Source organism: Carica papaya, chromosome 7 (genome assembly GCF_054855325.1).
Source record: "Carica papaya isolate Zhongbai chromosome 7, ASM5485532v1, whole genome shotgun sequence".
Classification (NCBI taxonomy): domain Eukaryota; kingdom Viridiplantae; phylum Streptophyta; class Magnoliopsida; order Brassicales; family Caricaceae; genus Carica; species Carica papaya.
This window is the reverse complement of record NC_142315.1, coordinates 13,362,738-13,385,765: the sequence shown is the minus strand read 5'-3', so window position 1 is coordinate 13,385,765 and position 23,028 is coordinate 13,362,738. Positions and strand designations below refer to the sequence as shown.

General features: G+C 30.9%; 1 protein-coding gene across 1 annotated transcript; it reads left to right on the top strand.

Moving 5' to 3' along the window:
* The first annotated feature begins 16,816 nt into the window (after window positions 1-16,816).
* On the top strand, window positions 16,817-22,162 carry LOC110817711 (60S ribosomal L18a-like protein). The gene is made up of 6 exons (XM_022046363.2): window positions 16,817-16,998; window positions 19,697-19,772; window positions 20,279-20,395; window positions 21,075-21,189; window positions 21,262-21,379; window positions 21,622-22,162. The coding sequence occupies exons 2-6, from the start codon at window positions 19,763-19,765 to the stop codon at window positions 21,673-21,675; spliced, it is 414 nt and encodes a 137-aa protein (XP_021902055.1). The 5' UTR covers window positions 16,817-16,998; window positions 19,697-19,762; the 3' UTR covers window positions 21,676-22,162.
* Window positions 22,163-23,028: the final 866 nt, after the last annotated feature.

The window sequence follows — 23,028 nt, the reverse complement described above, 5'->3', positions numbered from 1 at the left end:
GAGGTAGTTGCACTCGTGGATTTTAAACTGTCTGGAACCATATGCGACTACCTGCTCATGTTGTATAAGTACACAACCCAAACCAACATGGAAAGTATCACAAAATACTTGAAACCTTCCTATGTTGTCAGAAAAGACCAATGCTGGAGTAATGCAGAGTCGATGCTTAAATTCCATAAAAGATTCTCACATTCTTCATCCCAAACAAAATCTACTCCCTTTTTAGTAAGGCAAGTCAGAGGGGTTATAATCTTAGAAAAATCTTCAATAAAATGTCGGTAATAGTGGCCAAACCCAAGAAGCTACAGATATCGACGACATTGGTCGACTGGCTCCAATTCACTAATGTCTCGACTTTAGAGGGATCGACAGAAACTCTATCACCAAAAATCTCATGCAAAGGAAAAGATATCTAATTCAACCAAAAGGAACATTTTCTAAATTTGGCGTAGAGATAGTGTTCACGAAGAGTGATCATGACACCGATAAGGTGATCGACATACTCCTCCGGGCTCTTTGAGTACATTGGGATATCGTTAATGAAGGTGATGACGTATTGATCTAGTTCATAGCAAAAACCTCTGTTTATCAAGTCCAAAATGTTGCGGGGGCATTGGTCAGTCCAAAGGGTAGAAACTTAAACTCAAATTGACCATACCTGCAACGAAAGGTCGTTTTAAGAATGTCCTCTTCCTTCACTCTCAATTAATGGTAGCTAGATCAAAGATCGATCTTTGAAAATACATAAGCACCTTAAAACTAGTCAAACAAATCATCTAGTGGGGCAGGGGGTTCTTACTCTTTACGGTCACCTGATTGAGTTTATGGTAGTCAATGCACATACAGTGGGATCCATCATTCTTAACGAATAAGACAGTCGAACCCTAAGGGGAATGACTGGGGCGGATGAACCTCAGTCCCTATAGTTTGGAAAGCTTGAGCTCTAACTCTACAAGTTCTACATGACTCATGCAATATGGGGATTTCGAAATTGGTTGGATACCTGGAATCAGCTTAATTGAAAAATCTATCTCCTGTTCGGGAGGTAGGCTTGGTAGCTCCTAGAAAGACATCTGAGAAATTGTATATAACAGGGATTGAAGAAATTGTCAGGTCACAATCTATGTTCCTATCCAACACAAAATAAGCAAAGCAATGAAAATTTTTGAAAGAAAACACTCTTTATTTATTTTATATATTTTTTACAAAACAAGTTTACTGCCTAGGTGAACATAGTCTTACAGTTTTAGTCTCACAGTAAATAATTGTCCTATATTTTTCTAACAAGTCCATACTTCGGATTACATTAAACCCTGAAAAATCTAATGGTATTATATCTACAGTGAGTTCTTTTCCTGAGATATTCACTTTACAATTTTTATATAAACAAAAGGCTTTTAATAGTTACCTAGAGGGTGTCTCTACAACTAAAATCTCTCCTAGGGGTCTCGGCTTAAGGTCTAATTTACTAGCAAAATTACAAGATACAAAAGAGTGAGTGACACCTGTATCAATCAAAGCACATGTGGTAGAATTATGAACCAAAAACATACCCTGAATGATAGCAGGAGTGGTGGGACACCGGGCTCATCCAGGTAGTAAATATGTCCTTAGACAACTGGTCTGGCTAGGTCCTTGGGCCTTTGTGGACAATCCTTCACCAGATGTTATGCACTCTCACACTTGTAACAAGAGTGGTTCAGATGTCAACATGTCTAGTCACCATGGTAACGAACACAATGTCGACAAGGGGGAGAAGTCCGAATAGGATCTCTTGTAGGAAGGGGCAAAGCATTAAGGGTTAAAATAACACGGGACCTCTTATTTGAGCAGTCAGGGCCAAGGTCAGGAATTTTCCTCTTCTCCTACTGTTGCTATTGACTGCAGAAGTGGGTGATGCACTAGTTACGGGCCGAGAAAAGGTCTTCGGCCAACTGGTCATTCTCCAGCACCTAACTGTAGGAATTGGCCTTTAACATGGCAACCTGATAAAAAATATATGGGGGAAGACTCTTCAAGAACTTCTGAGCCTTCTGAGCTTCGGTGGATACCAACAGTGGAGAAAACCTTGATAAATGAATAAATTTAGCCGCATACTGGCTAACCGTTAGGTTCCCTTATCAGAGTTCTATAAAATCCTCTTCTTTCTTATCTCATATATAAGTTGGGAAGAAATTCTCATAGAAAGGCATCCATAAATATCTCCCAGGTGGTGGAAGTCGGTAATAAATTCTTTTTCACTCGCCACTAGTGAGCCACTTCTCCAGTAAACATAAAAGTAGCCAAGAAAACCTTTTGTTCTTCCATCACATCCAGTACTGTGAAAAACTTCTCTATTTTTTGGGTTCAGACTTCAATGACCATAGGATCGGGACTGCCGTCGAAGTGAGGAGGGTTCAGCCTTTTAAATTCAACTATGTACTGAGATATTTGACTATCAAGGGGACGACACTCAGGAGATGGGGGAGGTTGACCATTATTGGTCTAATTTGCATAACAACTGTTGTTAAACCCTGAATGGCTCAAAATAGCTCGGCAAATTCGGCCTGGTTTGTGTGTCTTGGGCCACGGTTCTTTCTACTGATGGTCTCCCCCGTGTCATTTCCTATAAAATGAAAAGGGAGACAATAAGTAGAGATTTCATGGAAGCTTCTAAATAAGGTTTCTAGAAAGAAGTTTCCTATATTCTAAGATTTTTTCTAACTTCGGATTGACCTGAGTGTAAGGGATTTTTTTGTGAATTCTGCTTTGATACCACATGTGACATTCTGAATACTGATTACAGTATAAAGGTGCCAGATACTGATACATAATACAAGTGCATTTAAAGAGAATATATGTAATTGGAATTTTCAATACAAAATGCCTTATAAAATATATGAGTTCCCAATTATATATACAACTGAGGTAAGAAGTGCCGACAAAATACAAAATAAAAAATATAAAAGAAAGCCACTTCTTCCATCATGTAAATGGACTCATCAGAGTGCAAAACAAGACATGCACTAATCAAGGATCATGGATCCACGGGATCCAGGCAAGCTTCAACAGGTAACTCAACGGATAACTCATTGGATAACTCATCACAAACATCCTCTTCAACATCATCTGAGAGGGCCCATCATAGAAAAATATGAGTTATATGAAACTCAGCAAGGCATACAATATTAAATTGACATAACTAAAATTTTTATAAAAGTATAAGTATTTAAGAAATACATTTTCCCACTTACCACTGCAACGATCCACAAGAATAGGATAAATGTAAGAATATCATTTCTTTAAAAATAACAAGATCATCAAGACAATGTAATAATATAGATAACACACCAAGAGAGAAAATTAAACAAATCAATATAATTACTGTTTTGAAGTTTTTTACCATACTTCGTACAAATCTCATTACGACTTTTTATCTATTGGCTAATACGGATTTCCAACTACCACTATGGTGACACTATTGGCAATTTACGGCTTACTCAACCACAGTAGATTTGCAGTTTACTACACCATAGCTGATTGTGGCTCGCCACTCCATAAGAGATTTGCGGCTCATAACACCATAGCACGATCTATGACCACGACCGTACTAATCACTGTGGTCCTAAAGACTATGACCACAGCTGTACTTCAACACAGTGGTCCTAACATTTCTTATGCGCTTTCACGTTTTCATCCACAGGAATGTTCATCTCACGTCTTTCCAGATAAAGAAGGGACAATAGAAGTGGATAAAATAATCTAACAGATAAATTTATGTTTCATGTATCCATTCATGTTTCCATGCTATGTCAACAATTTCACATAATCCCTTTCGTTTCAATTTCATTTCAATTTTTGTTCATGAAATAACAATGTAAGCTTTTACACAATTCATGTATTTTAAAACATTGTCATAATTAATAACTCATCACATCCTCAAAATCATATCACAAGTCATGTAATAAAATCAATATTCACTTTTATATTTTCTAAAAATGCCTATTAGAATGTGTAAAAAATACTGAAATCTCTTAGTGATTATCGACGACTCTTTATAAGCTAGCCCTCCCTCATTTTCTTCTCTTTTCCTTCTTTCTCTCTCTCTAGAATTTCGATCTTGAGGGTGAAAATGGGTGAGGAAAAAAGGTGGAGAAAGTCCTTATTTATAAAAAAAGAGGACCTTCATATTTGCGATAAATGTCCCAATTCTGTGAGGAGAGAGAAAATAATGACGTCATCATTACATCATCCAAGCCAGTCGGCCAAGGAGGAGGCACGGCTCCCAAGAGGCAGTGTGCGGGGCTCGAGGTATCGTGCGCGTTATCCAAGTCTACCATGCAGCATGCTACTCTACGCGCTCGGATGGTGTGCTAACACGCACACAGGGTGGGGTACGTGCACGCACAAGCCATCTTGCATTGTCACATCACACAGGTGCATGCAGGATCCGCATGCTTGGCGTGCGCTGAGCCGCGGGCCCGACATGCTTGTCTGCTCGCATTGGGTCACCTATCGCGTGCGTAGATGCGCACATCAAGCGCACGGCCTAGCGTGCACAGTATGGGCGCCCTAGCCGATGAGACGTGCGTCTATGCACACATCCTGCTAGCCTAGTGCTCATAGGCATGGGTGCATGGTGCACGAGCAATTTTGCAAAGTGTGCGGGCGTCCGCGCGGGCTCGCTTTTCCGCAACATCCTCATTTCCCCCTTTTTTAATGTCTTTTATAACATAAAATAAATTAAAATATATGATAAAATTTTCGATAATGTTTGAAAATAAAGAAAAATTAATAGAAATTCAAAATAAAATAAAATAAAATAATATTACACCACAAAAGTTTAATGGCTAAAGGCTTGAATAAAATGGAGTTTTAATACCACATAAACCGCGAAGGTGCGGAGTGTTACATTCAAAGTCTTCCAACCACCCAAGAGAGAAGAAGTTGTCTTTTATTAAAGTGTGTATTTTATTACTATTTTAATATTTTTCTAGATAAACTTGTATTAAGAGTTTAGTTAGAATTTTATTTTCTGATTTCTAGTAGAATTCATGTGTTGAAAGCCTATATGAAGGCCATACTCCCTAGGCTGTATGCACTCAATTCTTACATCAATAAAATACTAATTAATTACTTTTAACTATTGTTAATTGTGAGTGTTTTACAAGAAGTTCTTCAATCGTCTTGTTGATTTAGGAATTAGATCTATTTATCGAGATAACCTCGTAGTATCTTTTCAATTCCAATTTCTTAATTCCCTATCACCTTAGTTCACCTTCACACAGTTAATTATTATTAGGGATTTAAGTCATTACATGTTAATGTTATATACGCGGTTTTAGATTGCATATGTTGATCTTGGGTTTCGCATTAGTCTTACTTTTTCCTTATGAAACTTTTGTATGTGATAACTCTTCTAGTTTGGACAAACATGCTACCTCTTTTAATGAATCTTTTCTAGTTATAGAACCTATTTCTCTAGTTCTTTTTTCATCATCGATACTCCTCATCTGCCATCTTGTCAATCTCGTCAAGTAATTCAACCTTATGTTCTTTGCAATTTTGTTTATAACTCCACAATTGTCACTTATAAACCTTGCTCTTATTGTGAGGCTAGTTCTAATCCTCTTTGACAAAAAGCTATAATAGAAGAACTTTAGGCTCTAACAAGTCTATAGTTTGATATAAATGGGTTTATAAAGTCAACACTCGTACATATGATTCTAAGAAAAGTGTAAAACTTAACTTATTGTGAAGCACTTTACATAAGAATATGAGACTGATTATGAAATACTTTTGCTATAATATTTATCACTTATTTTTCTATATCCTTATTGTTATTGTTGTTATTAAATAATGGAAGTTTTTTCATATGGATGTTAAAAACTTTTTTCTCGATGGGGATTTATCTAAAGAGGTGTATATGGAACCTCTCTGCAATTATGATCATCTACCTAATAGAATTTGTCACATACAAAAGGCTTTTTATGGCCTTAAACAAACACCCCAAGCATGGTTTGCCAAGTTCATATCTACTATTTTAAAATTTAGATTTCAATTTAGTTCTTAAGATCATGCATTGTTTATTCGGAAGACTACTTAAAATATCTTTTGTTCCTTTTTTTATGTGGATGACATGATTATTACTGAAGAAGACTTACAGACATTAGTAATCTTAAATTTTTCCTTAGTCAACATTTGACATGAAAGATCTTGAGTTTTTTTTGTTTCTTTCTTTGACTTAAGTTTTTATTTGATAAGTTTGGTGTCATTTGTCTTAAGCCAATTATGCTATTTATCTTATTTCTCTTGTAGGTTTCATGTATTTTAAGACAATGCATAGTCTCATGAGATCTAATGCACATTTTCTTATTATTGGCGGTACTCTTTTAATTAGGGAACTCTTTATTGTCAATTAATCAGCAATATTATATATCTTATTATCACTCAACCAGATATTGCTCATGTTGTAAGAAACTTTTATATTGAAGTTATCTTTTTTATTGAATTCAACACTTCTTAAGAAAAGAAAGACAACATAAAGTTAGAGCTACATACCGTTCTGAGATGATGTAGGCATAGTGTGATTAAGAGACCCCTTGTAAAAAATTTTAATTCTCTAACTCACTTTTTCTCTCTATCTAACTATTAGGTACAAAACTTTATAACTTTAATTGATGGAAGACACCTTAAAAGGAAAATTTGTGCTCTTTTCATAGATAGGTGGAGAGGCTAAAATATATTTAAGGTAATTGAATGTGTTGATAATTAGTTCTATTATTGTAGATTAATACTTATAAAATACAATAATTTTATAATTTATTTTAAGGTTATCGACTCCGTCAAGTTACCTTTTCCTTTATAATGGTTATCTATTATTTTATGTATCCTTTAAGTGGCTTCAACCGTTATAAGTGGATGAAAAAATAAAACACTAGGTTAGTGGGTCATCCACTTAATTGCTGAAATTAGCATTCTCCCACTTGACCCACAAAACCAATTATGAAAACTATAATATATATATATATATACATTTTATACTAAAATATATTTATTGGTAAACTAAATTTGAGTCGTGATTATAACAAAATCAGCCAATAAAATCAAAATTATTATACCATAATACTGAAATAACATAGATTATAAATATGAATTATAGCGGTCATATGACTTCAATGTCACATTTTCTTATATGCACCACACTCCAATAACTTTTACTAATTCAGTCCATAATGCCAAAATAGTCTCTATAATTTATCATGTCAAGACATTCCCTGTTGATTAAATACTAAATTGTGCACCCATGATTAAAAACAAAAAATAACATAAATAAACTTTAATATACAAAATTTCAATTATTCAACCACTGAAATATCCATTGTCATATTATGGATTACTCAAAAAACCTAACTTTACAACATGTTCTACATATATCTTTGGAGGTAGCCCTTTAGTCAATGGATCAACAATCAAAAGTGTGGTAATAATATTTTTAATCGACACTTGTCGTTTATGGACTCTTTCTCTAACAACTAAATACTTTAAGTCTATGTGTTTGGATCTACTAGAATATTTGTCATTCTCAGAGAAGAAAATAATTGTAGTATTATCACAAAATATTTTCAGCGACTTGGCAATAGAGTTAACAACACCAAATCCTGAAATGAAATTCTGCAACCATAAAGCATGACTTAAGGCTTTAGAACATGCTATAAACTTAGCCTCCATTGTGGATGAGGTAGTAATAGAATATTTTATACTCTTCTATGAAATTGTTCCATTTGCTAGCATAAAGATAAAACCTAAAGTAGACTTTAAGTTGTCACGACAACCACTATAATCTGAGTCCAAGTATCCAATCACCTCTAATTATTCTGATATTTTATATATGAGCATATAATCTTTCATCCCTCGAAGATACCTCATAACCTTCTTATAAGCTTTCCAGTGTTCAATTCCTGGATCACTTTAATATCTTCCCAATATACCAACAGCATAGTTGATATTTGGTCTAGTACAAGTTTGAACGTACATCAAACTTCCCACAACATATACATAAGGAATGTTCTTCATCTGTTCCCTTTCTAAGTCATTTTTTGGGCACTGACTTTTACTTAATTTGTCACCCTTAAGAATGGGTGCAACACTAGCTGAACATAATTGCATATTGAATCTCTCAAAAAATCGGTTAATATATCCTTTATGAGACAAACCTAAGAATTCTCGAGAACGATCTTTGAAGATTTCTATTCTTATAACATAAGTTGCCTCACTCATATCAACCATCTGAAAGTTTTTAGAGAGATATTTCTTGATTTTGTATAACAAACCAAGATCACTACTAGCTAATAAAATATCATCCACATATAGCATTAGAAATATAAACTTGCTCCCACTAATTTTCAGATATATACACTCATCAACAACGTCTTCTTTAAATCCAAAAGATGTAATGGTATCATTAAACTTAATATACCATTATCTGAAAACTTATTTCAGACTATAAATGGATTTCTTTAATTTACAAACTAAGTGTTATTTTATTCTTTTTGTGAACCCTTCAGTTTGATCCATATAGCTATCTTTATCCAAATTTTCATTCAAGAAAGTAATTTTTACATCCATTTGATGTAAATCTAAATCAAAATACGCTACAAGTGTCATAATGATTCTAAGGGAATCCTTTTTTAAAACTGGAGAAAAAATGATGTGGAACCCAAGATCAACTAATGTGATAAAAAAACTTCACATATAACATTAGTATTCAGAATCATAAGACTCTCAATAAATCCTCCCTACTTGACCTACATTCAACACGTGAATATCAACCAAGGTAATTAGGATAGTTTGAATTGATAAAAAATGCCATAAGTATGAACTTAGTAAGTTAGAAATCAATTCGAAAGAAAATTGATAAAACGCTATAGTGATTTTCCTTGATAAGTTGAATCAATTCCCATTCAACAAGAAAGTTGAAGAAACCTAATTAGTTGAAAACTAAAATTTCATAGTTTTATTATTCTCAAATTTGATTCCTTACAATTGTGAATTGAAAACCTATTTATAGAGTAGGTCATGTGCATTACAAGTAAATAAATCTCATAAATTAATGGAAGAAATTATAAGAAAATTAAATATCATCTTGAATGAGAAAATAATAAAAATTAAGAAGATTTTAATTATAATAGGCTAGATAGGATATTCTCTTTTTAAATGAGATTATTTTGATTAATTGTGGAGGAATTAAAGAAAATAAATATGGTTAATTAAGGATGGCCATTAAAGAGGAAAGAGGCCACCCATATCTTTTCTAAACCATGGGATTTAGTTATTTAATGAATGAAATTTGATTTTCTCTTCCTTTAAGATGTCATATAGTTTAGAAAGAAGTCTTCCCTCTTGGTTGATTCTCCCTTTAAAGAAATTCTTTTCCCTCTTCTTGCTCACATCAAGGTATCTCTATAATCTATACATTCCTTTTGAGTAAAACTTTTGGCTATTAGTCTGACTTTAAATCATTCGAATATTGCCTTTAGCTTCGTATGTGGTCTTGAAGACCTATTTACAACTGACACTTTTATAATTATCAGACAATTCAACAAGATCCCATACATTATTATAGTCCATAATCTTCAACTATTCTTTCATAATTTATTAAAATCATCACTTCCTATGGCTTGTGAAAACATAACCGGATTTGTTCTTATTCCAATATCAAAATCAGATTCTTGTAGATATACCACATAAACAATGATATAATAGATTTTCTTTCCCTTTGAGATCATCTTAAAGGTATTGATTAAAGTTGTTCTATAACATTTTCAATGACGACATATTCTTTTCGTAATAAACCATTTCTATTATGTCGCTCATTTTTTATAACATATTGAGAAGGATGAGCAAGAGTTGTTTCTTGAGGCAAAAATGATGGTGGGATATCCACTCTTATTTCCTCAATATCTACTTTTCTTAGTTCTTCACTCCCACTAATTTTATCATTTTTTAAGAATCGGACATTACCGGTTTCAACTATTCTCATACCATGGTTAGAATAGTAAAATTTATACCCTTTGGACTTATCTGGATAACCAATAAAATATCTAGATATTGTCATTGAATCTAACTTTTTTTTATGAGGATTGACAATTTTTGCCTCTGCTAAACAAACCCATAATATCTTAAACTTGGTTTCCTACCAATCCACAACTCAAAAGGAGTTGCAGATATTGCCTTACTAGGAACTCTGTTCAAGATATATATTGTGGTTTTTAAGGCTTCACCCCATAAAAGAATATGAATAGAAAAATAATTCATCACACTCCTAACTGTTTCTATTAAAGTACGATTATGTCTTTCAGCAATACTATTCTACTGTGGCGTACCTAACATTTTGTATTGAGCACGAATGTCATGTTTTTCTAGGAATTTGGAAAATGGACCAGGATTTTGTCATGATTCCTCATATCTACAATAGAATTTATCACCTCGATAAGATATCACAACCTTAACATTTTTATTTAATTGTCTCTCAACCTCTATAATGTACACTTTAAAGATGTCAATGGTTTGAGACTTATCATGTATTAGATATACATAGTCATACCGAGATAGATTATCTATAAAGGTGATAAAATATCTCTCTATAGTGAAACAAGGAATGGAGAATGGTCTGTAAATATTTTTATGAATTATCTCAAGAAGCTCATTACTTCTTGTGGCACCTTTCTTTGTATGTTTAGTTTGCTTTCCTTTTGTACAATTTATACATACTTGAAAATCAGTGAAGTTAAGATTTTATAAAATTCTATCATTCACTAATCTCTCAATTCTTTCCCTAGAGATATACCCTAGCATTTTATGCCACAAGAATGAATAATTTTCATTAATTAAGCCATGTTTTGATCCAATATTGAATGCAAGGTAACTAAAGCTTATGCAAATTCATGAGTCAGACAAATTTTATATAAACCATCATATAAAATATTGTAACTAACTGTCATTGAATTAAACACTAAACTTATGTTTCCACAGCCAAAATAAATCGAATATTCAACAACATCTAATTTGGATAATGAAATTAAATTTCTAGATATTGAAGGAACATAAAAGGTGTTCAAAAGATCCATCTGATAACCAGTCTTTAATAGCAAGAGATAGGAACCTACAGCTACCACTTCTAATTTGAGACAGTTTCCCATATAGAGGAACTTTTCACTTTCTTTCGTTTCCGAGTTGTAAGGAATCCCTACATTAAATTAATAACATGAGTTGTGGCTTCAGAATTAATCCACCAAGTATTAGAAGGAATCTCAACAAGATTTTATGCATAACATACAAAAGAAAGATTCATACCTCTCTTTTCAAACTAAGTCTTACGCTTATTACATTTCCTTTTTACATGACCTTTCTTGCCACAAAAGTAGTAACTCACATTAAATTTTCTATCATGACTTTGGTTATTCTCCTTAGGTCTACTATGTTGCTTTGGTGGAATATTATTTACTTTTTTGGATTTGCCTTTATTCTTTATAACTTCATGAGTAACTGCAACGACAAAATTATGTCCACCTTGCTTTAATGTCATTTCCTCTTGAATACATTTGCTAGTAAGCTCGTTCATATTCCACTATTTATTATTAGTGTTATAGTGAATTTTGAATTGAGCAAACTGCGAAGGAAGTGAGTTAAGGGCAAAATAAACTAAGAATGACTCATCCGTGTTCATGCCCAATGCCTTAAGTTTTGCAGCATTTTCAGCCATGTTTAAAATGTGTTGTTGAATTCCTTTCTAACCATCATATTTCATGGTGGTTAATTCAACCATCAATATGCCTGTAAGAGACTTATCGACACATTTGAAACACTCCTCCACATATTTCAGAAATTCTGAGGTTGTCTCAATTTGAGGGAGGGAAGTTTTAATGTTAGTGGCAATGGTCATTTTCATAAACATAAGACTGAGTTTGTTTGACATTGTCTAGCCTTTGAATTGTTCTTTCTGCTCCAAAGTACTATAATCTGTAGCTTCAGGAGGTTTTTCAATTATCAAAGCCAGATCAAGATCCAATAAACCTAATGAGAATTAGACTTTTCATACTACTCCACAAAACTTGACCCATCAAAAGTTATCATTCCATATGTAAGAGAATATAGTGAAGTTGGAACTGTAAAAATAGAACAATACTCACAATAAAACCTCAAGAATATTTATAATATTAAATTTATAAACGATGAACTATTAATATCCCTATAGTTTTGTCTTTGGGCAAAATGTTAGCATATCTAGTGTTCATTCAAAAATGGCTTAAAATACTTAATATTTTATGTCATTTACATGTTACCTTTGAATATCTATCTAAATAACATAAAATAAACTATCAGTTCATAATTAGTAGAAAGTGACTCTCCTTTGGGTTATTCTCAATCTTATAGTTATAAAAATATATATTATTCCTTTATAAGTCTCCCTTAATTCTTTAATATAGTTTAACTAATGTAAGACTCATCAACTTGGGTTACTTTGGTAACTTGTCATGTTAATAAATCTTAAGTCATAAAACTACGAAACCAGAATTTGTATAAAATATACATATATTTTGTATAAAATATACATATATATTTGCATTTATAAAATTAACTGTAATTTAACATATGTATAAACTATTAGTGTAATATATATACATATATATATACTATTAGTGTAATAATATATTAATATATATAAATTGTCAGTGTAATAATATATATATAAACTGTTAGTGTAATAATATATATATGTTAAATTCAATAATATATATATAAATTGTTATAGCAATAATATATATATAAACTATTAGTGTAAAATTATATATATATATATATATAAATTGTTTAGTGCAATAATATATATATATATTAATTGTTAGAGAAATAATATATATATAAACGGTTAATGTAAAATTATATATATAAACTGTTAGTGCAATAATATAAATATTAATTATTAGTATAATAATATATAAATAAACTTTTAGATCAATAATATATATATAAACTATTAATATAAAATTATATATATATAAATTGTTAGTAATAATATATATATAATAAATATATAAACTATTAGTATAATATATATATAATGTTAGTATAATAAAATATATATGTATATAAACTGTTAATATAATATATATATTATTAGTATACTAATATATATATATAAACTGGTAGTAATAATTATATACTTATATATATAATTATAAACTGTTAGTAGAATTCTAAAATGTGTGAATTCAACCTTATTGAATTTAACACATTTTAAGAAAAGAAAAACAGTAAAAAATTAGAGTTACATACCATTCTAAGATGATGCAGTCAAAACATGATTAAAAAATCTCTTGAAAAAAATCTTAATTCTCTAGTCCACTTCTTCTCTCTATCTAACTATTATGCACAAAACTTTATAATTTTAGCTAATGAGAACTCAAAAATCAAATAAAGAAAATAGACCTAATTCCCCTATTGAGTCCAATGTCTTCTTTAATAATTACGCCTATCCATCCTTTCATTATTCATAAGTCTAAAACTCAACCAAACCTAATCAGCTCATTTGAGTAAAGTAACCCAACTCATTCTTTTTTAAAAAAAAAAATCATAAAACTAGCCATTATTAATCTTAAATCTTTTAGAAAATTATTAACCATAAATCTTTCCTTAGTCAATATTTGACATGAAAGATCTTGAGTTTTTTTTTTTTTCTTTCTTTGACTTGAGATTTCATTTGATCTGTTTGGCATCATTTGTCTCAAGCCAATTATGCTATTAATATTGTTTCTCTTGTAGGTTTCATGTATTTTAAGACAATGCATACTCTCATGAGATCTAATGCACATTTTCTTGTTATTGGCGGTATTCTTTTAATTAGGGAACTCTTTATTGTTAATTAATCAGTAGTGTTATATATCTTTTTATCACTCAACCAGACTTTGCTCATACAACGTATATTGTTATTCACTTTACAATTGCTCTAAGTACTTGTAATATCATAATCTTGTTCGGAATAATTTTTAACTTTTGTGTTGAATTGTAAATATTATTATTATTATTGTTGTTGTTGTTGTTATTGTTATATTAGTAGAAACAAACAATTAAAAGAAAAGTGAGTTAAAAGAAAATGAACGAGAGAAAATACAAAAAGGAAAGAAGAAAAAAAAAAGAGAAATGAGAACCAAAAATCAAATAAAGAAGATAAACCCAATTCCTCTATTGAGTCCCTCTTCTTTAATAATTACGCATATCCATCCTTTTATTATTCATAAGTCTAAAACTCATAACCCAACTCTTTCTTTTAAAAAAAAAACAATCATAACCTGATATTTCTAGCCAATAAAAAGTCAAACCCAATCATTTCCCAAAAAAACATATGGAAGAAGAATCAATGACTCATTCATGTTAATTCTAGTACTTAAGTGGATAACACACTAACCTGATATTTTGTTTTTTTATCCACTTATAACGATTGAAGCAAACTGAAAAGACATATAAAATGATAGATGACCATTATAAAAGAAAAAGAACCTTGATGGTGTAGATAACTTTAAAATAAATTATAGAATTATTATATTTTATAAAAATTAAAGTATAATAGATAGAGAAAAGAAACGAGTTAGAAAATTAAGAATTTTATCAAGAGGTCTCTCAATCACGTTATGACTGCATCATCTTTTAATGATATGTAGCTCTAACTTTCTGTTATTTTTTCTTTTCTTAAGATGTGTAGAATTCAATAAAAATGACTTCTGCATCAAATTTTCTTATAATTCATACTTATCCCATATGGTGAAGAAGGAAGAAGAGACTAGATAAGAAATTTTGCCTCGAAGATATGCATAGTTTGAATTCTTATATCTGAATTTATTTCTTTAAGTACTGTTTTTATAGATTGTTGGATGAATAGATTCTTTTAATGGCTTATGGATAAACTAATGGAACAATTTGATATTTCAGCCAATGGTTAAAGATGAGGGTAAATTATAAAGCTTGCCAAAAAGGAGATGCAGAAAGATTGGTTATGCGTGATATGTTGCAACAATTTTCAGCTTTTTTTTTCTTTTTTTTTTCTTTTTGATGCATTTTAATTCCCCCTAATGTATTTAATTTTAAATAGATATATTAACATATGTGTACACTATAGTTAAAATTTCAAATTTTCATACAAATCACACTAATTAATTAGCCTACTTAACGGTTAGGTATTTGACACATTTTTATCCCTTATTATATAAAAAAATTCAAATATTATTTACAATAATTTATACATATATACATATATCAAGAATAGACAAAATTTAAACTACAAAAAGCCATTTGATATGAAACATAATTATAAGATGAACAAAAAAGTTATCCAAGAAAATCAAAATTAGTTATTTTGTTTATTCAAAATTATTAGTAGTTTATTTTGGAACTTATTGTCTTCCTCGGAGTCTCCAACATTAAAAATTGTATCCATGTCTTAGTGTTCAATTTTGTTTTTAATAAAAAAGAAATAGAAATATCTTGCTCTTGTATTAAAGTTATATATGGAGCCCTTACAACAGATACTACCTTTTGAATTTATCTTATTGCATTAGTTACTTTAAGCTGTGGGAGTTTCACATTCTTTGTCTATATCCCTTTATTATGATAATGGCGATGTTACATACGTTGTTTAGAACTAAATCTTCGATGATCATATTAAACATATTGAGAACATTATTCACCTCATTTTAGTTTCCTCTACAAATCAAATTGTTGATGTATTTACTAAAAGTCACCCACCTAGTTGGTTTCATAATATAGTTTCCAGCTTCCAAGTAGTAACACATTTAGTTTGAGGAGGGCATTAGAGTATCATATTTATTGTATTCTATCAATAAGTTTATTCTCTTTTATACTTAACCCTTAATTTAATATATTAAGAGTCATATAATTAGTTCTATAATTCATTAGTTTCTTTAGTTAAGATTCTTATATATAAATAGTTTATATGATTCATGAAAAGACACTTAACAATAATAAAATTCTTTTTTTATTTTACATTTTATGACTTTCTATATAATAAAAGAGGAATGTAAAAAAATTAGGTTTTTTTATACCTCTTTTTGGCCTTTTGGAATAATTCTCATCATAAAAGTACTTTCTAATTTCACAAAAATGAAGAAAATTACTCTTTCGGTGGGAAGAACTAAAAAGAAAAATAAATTTTATAATTTAATATTTTAGTATTTTTGTTTCCAAATCTTATAGTGGAAGTAGTTTTTTTTTTTTTTTTTTTTTTCTTTTTCTAAATCCAAAATTTAAAAATTTATAGAATTGAAAGCATAAAAAAGAAACAGATGTTTAATAATCATTTCAATTAATTAATGTTAATGTTTCTCTTTCTCCCCTCAAAAAACTTCGTGAATGACATGAGAGGAGACAAGACAGGCTAATTAAACCAAGATTTCAAATAATAAATTCTCTTTTTTTTTTTTTTTTCCAGCCTTTTTAAAAATACTTTGAAGGGTCAATTTGTGTGTGTATATATAATAATAATAATAACGATAATAATAGAATATAATAATAAAAAATTTAATATAGATTCCTTGAACAATTTCATAAATCCAAACACGGCCTCAAATGATACACCCCAAATTCCCGATCATTGCCGGCAAAAACCGGCAATTTTGGAAATTAAAGATGACGTCATAAGGGCTTAATGGTCATTTTGCATATTTGTTTATCACTTTTTCATCACACAATAGATAATATTTAATTAATAAAGTAATGTAATTATTTGTTTATTATTAATATTATTATTACGAGAATAGAAAACAAAATTCACGAGTCAATTTTCATCAGCTTTCGATTGATTAATGCTGAAGAAGACGACCTTGCTTGCCGTTTAAAATTCTCTGCGTCAAAATCCCTTTTTTTTTTTTTTTTTTTTTTTATTTCTTTTTAATCTTCAAGTTCTCAAACTTCTCTACCTCTACCATCCAAAGGTTCACTCCTCAGGCAAGCTGCTTTCTTTTCTCTATCTCCTTCTCTTCGTATTTTACCGCATTTTTCTGGTTCTTAACGATTGATTATCTCTAATATTTTTAATCTATTGAGTAGAAATATTTTCTTGAATGGGGTTTTTTGATAGGTTTTAAGGATTTTATATGATACATGTTTCGTGATCTGGGGTTCTTTTTTTTTTTTTTTCTGTTTTTTGAATTTTGTTGGGTAATCTATGAACTGAATGGAACTTGTAGCTGGTCACTAATGGAATATATGGATGGATTCTATCCCCTAGATAATTGTCTACTATGGTGGAAATCTTTTCAAAAGAGCTTTTTTCTTTTCTATCCCCTTTTATATCAGATTTGCTGGAAATATTCTAGAGCTTCTTAGCTGCAATGAATCCATTTATCAATTTTCTGGTCTAGTGATTTAGTACTTAAGAGGAAGTAGATGCACGATAAAGCCGTGTTTTTGGTTGTCTTCAGTGAGATAGAATAACAGTCTTTTACTAGAAGATTTTAACAATATTTATGTCTTAATTGTCTGAAACTCTGGCATTTCAAATTCGCTTAAGTTGGAGATATCTTTTTGTTATCTACAATTTTTCTTTTTGAAATGAAAATATATGGTTTTCAAAATTAGAAAACTATTTTCTTCTTTGTAAAACTTGGAATTTGTTTGTTTATCATTTTTGAAATTTTTTCTTCCATTTCTACAAACTGAATGTATTTCTCTATGATTTTTATTTGAATAAAAAGTGAAAAATAAAGGAGAAGAGAAAGTAGAAAATAGAAAATCTTTTTCCTGAATTAAATACGCCATAGAAAGCTCCAAAAATTTGAGTAAATACAACTACTCAGTTATGAAAAACTGAATGTGGCTTGTCCTCAGTATGCTGTTCATGTTTCTCATCTCATTAGTAGTTTCTTCATGAGAATGTTTGCATTTAAATACTAAGGCCTATGTATACAATATGTTCCTTTTCCTTACTAATTCAGTGTTATTATAAACGGAGTGTTAGACCTTTTTCAACAAACATCTAAGGTTAGCTGTAATCTTCATAGCAATTTTATGATAATCCACAATACCAGGTTTTTAAATATCTAAGTTTTAACATCTGAAGGCTAAGACTTAAGTGGCAGATTTTGTTAAGTAGCAGAAACAAAGAGAGAGAGAGAGAGACTTAGCAAGCTGATTTTGGGATTGAGTTCAATTCTGCAGTTACAAAGTTGTTTATGTGAACTGGAGTTCTAGAGTACTTTTAATTTCTGACTTTGGTTGTAAGTAGCTAATTATAGTTAACTTCTTTGGTCTTACTGTTTCCAGTATCTTTTCTGATTTCAAGCTTAAGTTCTATGAATTTAATCAGATTTAGTTCACTGATCCTGAAGTTTTAATTGTTATTGCTTCATTCCATACTGGCTCAAGATTGATTAGCATTTAGCATTTAGCATTTCTAATGAAAGTCCTTAATTTGCTTAAATTGAATCTTTTTATGGAATTACACACTTTAGTTTTTACCTTACACCATTCTAATCTTGTTTCTTTTAGAAAGTATTGATGTTAGGTTCATTTGCATCTAGTTGAGGGATCCAAAATTGAAAGGAAGCATTGAATCTGTTTCTAAGATGTAAATTGCTTCAGTACATTTTTGTTGGGTTTTAAAACTGATTGATCATTGAAATTAGTGTAATCCCTTCAAAAAGTTTTAATGCTGAGATATCTTTTAAACATACTGAAAGTAAATTCAACATTTCATTTCAGCTTCAGAATGTGCTTCTGATAACGCAAATGAACCAAATAGGAAAAACTGAATGTTTAGAATGATATTAGAATAATTGGAAACTTCAATAACAAGATATAACTTGAACAGATCAAGAAATCATTAGATATACAACAAATGCTAAGCTTAAAATCAGTATGTAATTAAAGAATAATCATTGGTAAAACTAAATGGCAGAGGAAGCTTATTGACATATTAACTCTAGAATCATTCAGATGAGCATATTAAATATCCTACCAAATTTAAGAGAAACACTAAATTAGAAAAGAGGCTGGAAACTAAAACCTAAAGAGATTATCTATAGCTTGTTACGTACAAGTTACAACTGAAATCAGAGATTAAAGAGCGTAAAGTTCTTTCTTTTCCATTAAAGAAAAAGAGAATATATAAGCAGGCACCAAGAGTTGCCACCATATGCTAAAAAATAGGGTTTACAAATTTAGAAGAGCTTAAAAATTTAGGACACATAATCAGTTACAATTGCGGATTTGGCTCTTAAACTGCAAAATCAGGATGCAAGATTTCTCATGGGCAAGAAGATTAGTTTGCTCTTGTTTCGATTTATCTGCTTAGCATAATCTGAAGGACCTAATTATGAAGTATACTATAAAAAGCTAAGGTAAGATTACCTGATCATTGGGATTGCAATCTTTTCTATTTCATAAGATACATCCAAACTTCTCTGACAGGTTAGATTTCTTAGAGAAAATAAGTCTAACAGTTAAACCTTGCAATTCATAAACCTTGTATTTTTACACCTTACCTATGACATTGTAGCAAATCCCATTCACCTGGCCGTAAACATTTTTTTTGGTTATATGAGTATGCACTTTAATTTGTAATATATAGCTCAGCCTGCATGAAAGAATGAACAGCAAAGTTCTGGGACAAGATTAAATGTGAAATTCTCTCTTAATGATTCAGGAATTTTCAAGGGAGGTGACAGTAAGGAAGGACGTGCATGCTCTATAGATATCTTCTTCTGTGCATATGGATCAAGGTAACCCTCAATTCCTTATTTCCTGCAGTTGTCATTTATCTTTTGTTAACAAGTGCACCGCACAATTATAGGTCAGATTTAGGGATTTACTTTTTGTTAACAAGTGCACCACACAGTTATAGGTCAGATCCAGAGATCCCAGTTGAAGCACACGATAATAAAAGTGAAAACTGAAACATAAATATAGGCATGGAGATGCACAAAAATACTATTTATTTTATTTTCATCTATTAATTTCCACTAGTTTGTAAAAATATATGTGTGGTTCTCAAAAAAAAAAAACAAACAAACAAACAAAGAAAATACAGACGTGGGGCTTGATATTACTAGAAATTGATATTTGAAGGTTTGGGAGCATATCCTGTCTGCCGGATGTTTTCAGGCAATAGGTCTACCATGAAGACTGATTTTCGACTATGTAGAACCAGGAAAGACTTGAATTAGTTAGTTTGACAATTTGCATCTTTTTACATGTAATTATGAAGTGTGGTTTTATGACATTGTAGATCCTAAAATTGAGGAAGCAGAAGGTTTAAGAAATGGCATTGAATTGGTGAAATTACCCTCTGATAAGCATCATGATCGTTTGAGACCTTCTGCTCGATATTATTCAGTATTTAAAGGTAGGAGTCGCTAGTTGGACTTACTAGCTTATTGGAATTCAACCAGGGGCTTTTAGCATCTACTCCTATTATATCTTCTCATGGTTGAACTCTATGTCATGTTTCAGTTTGTTGTTATGCATGTGCTTTTATGATCTTGTCATTGCTTGTTACAATTCAAACTAGAATGCAAGGAACCATGGGTAGGATGGCATTTTTCCTTTGAATATCCCTCTCTGACCTACTTCTGCTCCACCATCCTTCCCATTGGGATGGAAATATTATTGAACGATCGTAGTTCATTGATATTCTTTTGAAGGGTCCTTTTTGAACTCGGAATCTGCTTGTAACATTTCCATCATGTTATGATCATCTTGTTACCAGCTGACTGTGTTTCTCCCTTTCAGCAGCAATAGTCAAATAAAATCTGGCCATTTATGTTCTCAAAATTTATTTCTTACATAAATAAAACATTCTTTTATTTTTTGAAATAAAAAGGGGAAGGAAAACCTTTGTCCTCTCTACCAATGGAATGTCATATCGACCACATTGATCCATTTTCAGGCTTTATGTGGCTCAATATAAGTTGCTTCTGTTTTATAGAACACATGATTTGGCAGTTTAGAATAATTGGTACATTTATATCCATAGAAAAGTTGACCAGCTTCTATTCATCAACTAAGAGGTATTGTAATGCCAGATGCTGCAGATCGTGAAAAGGGAAAGTATTCCCTTATCAAAGAAATGGAGGACTTGCAGTTGGGACTTTATGACAAACCCCTTCCATGCTTTGGCTGTGGGATTGGATGGTTTTCGTAAGTACATTTCACTTTTACCTTTGCCAGACTCCGTTTTGACTCATCTCACTTTCCCATCTTCTTTTACAGTTTTCTTTTAGGATTTGTCTTCCCATTGATGTGGTACTACGCCACATTTCTGTATTTTGGAAATTACTACCGTAAAGATCCTAGGGAGAGAGCAGGCCTTGCTGCTTCTGCAATTGCTGTAAGCTCTCTCTCTTTCTCTCTTAGTCGTTAGTAACTTGAATCTTGAAGTGCAATGAGATCAATCATCTTTATTGGTCATCAACAGAAGAGACAATTGAAACTTAAAAGTTTTTTTCCCCCTTGCACCTTAATATTTTAAAATTATCACTTATTTTTCCTAGTCTTTTACATAATATAGTGATACCTGCATGAAATTGAGGATATTAAATTGGTGATCAATCCTCGATGCTACTGCTGCAGGCAATGATATGTTCTGTCGCAGTGTTGGTCATCCTAGCTTTTCAACTATTTTAGCCTGGTTACTCCCATTCGAAAGCCGTATTTAAGACATTTCTACTGTCAAAAGAAAGAAATGTTGAATTGGAAGAAATTGCCGCCGCATGTAGATAATTGATGTTCTGACAGGAGAGTAAAAAAGAGGATGAAATAATTCCCCCGGCTTAACAGATTTTTATACTGCAAAATGTATACAGTGGAAAGCTATATCTTCTATAATGCCCAGAGGATATGTTTTATGTTGACATGAAAAATATTCAAAGGTATAGTTGGCCCTAATAGTTGTATATTCAAGGCATTGTTTATACCTAACTCCATAATGCAAATTGCAAGCTACCCTGTATCTTTGTTGGAAGTGTTGCCTGAGGATTATATGATTACTATATGAGCATTTTGGCACTGTGAATAAACAATCGATTTGGTTTATTGTAAAAAGAATTCAGAGTAACCTCATGAAATTCTTAAACATCTTTGACTGCAATGAAACTGTTGTGATTTGATTGCACCTATCCTGGCTTATGGATAGTAGAAGCATTAATGAGAGAATTAGAGGAAGAAGATTTAGAGAAAACAAAGGAAAATAGGGTGGGGAATTGCAGAGAGATATCAATGAGATTTTTAGACTCTTATAAAAAAAAAAATTGACAAAAACAAATATTCTTTTAGAATTTTTAGTCACCCGCAAATTTTTTTTAAAAGTAATTTTTTAAGTGAGGGTGAGAAATAGTTGTCAAATTTGAATAATAAATTTTATGAGTTCTTATACCAAAGCATGTACTAAAGCAAATTGGTGTAACAATTGTCAATCTAATAAAGGACTTTCAATACTTAATATATATATATATATATATGTATGTATGTATGTATGTATGTATATGAGGGTGAAATTTCACATAAATCCAGGTATCAAAAGGTATTAAAATTGATGACATGGGAAAATTCTAATTCTTCCCATAACTGGAAAAACTCACGAGCTAAGAAGGTGTTCAAAAATCTCGAAGTTCCAAAAGTGGGAATCTTGATGTAAAAAGTAAGATTTCAGAATTAAATTTTATGATCAAAATGAAAAACTTTGTAGTTGCAAAACTATAACTAGTTAAGATAAAACAATAACTGGCTTATAGTTGTATTATTATTACAGTAAACCATTATTTTTATTTCTTAAACTATAACTTGTGTTAATACAAATTTTTTTTTTTAAAAAAAAACTAATATATTCAATATTTTGGATGAAAATCTAGTAATACCTTGTTTACAAAAGAAATAATAACCAGTTCATTTCTAAACCATTTCTTACATATCATCTGACTTTTTCTAAAAGAAAAAAAAAATTGAATAAATGTTGCTAAACAGCAGCTCAAGAAAATTGAT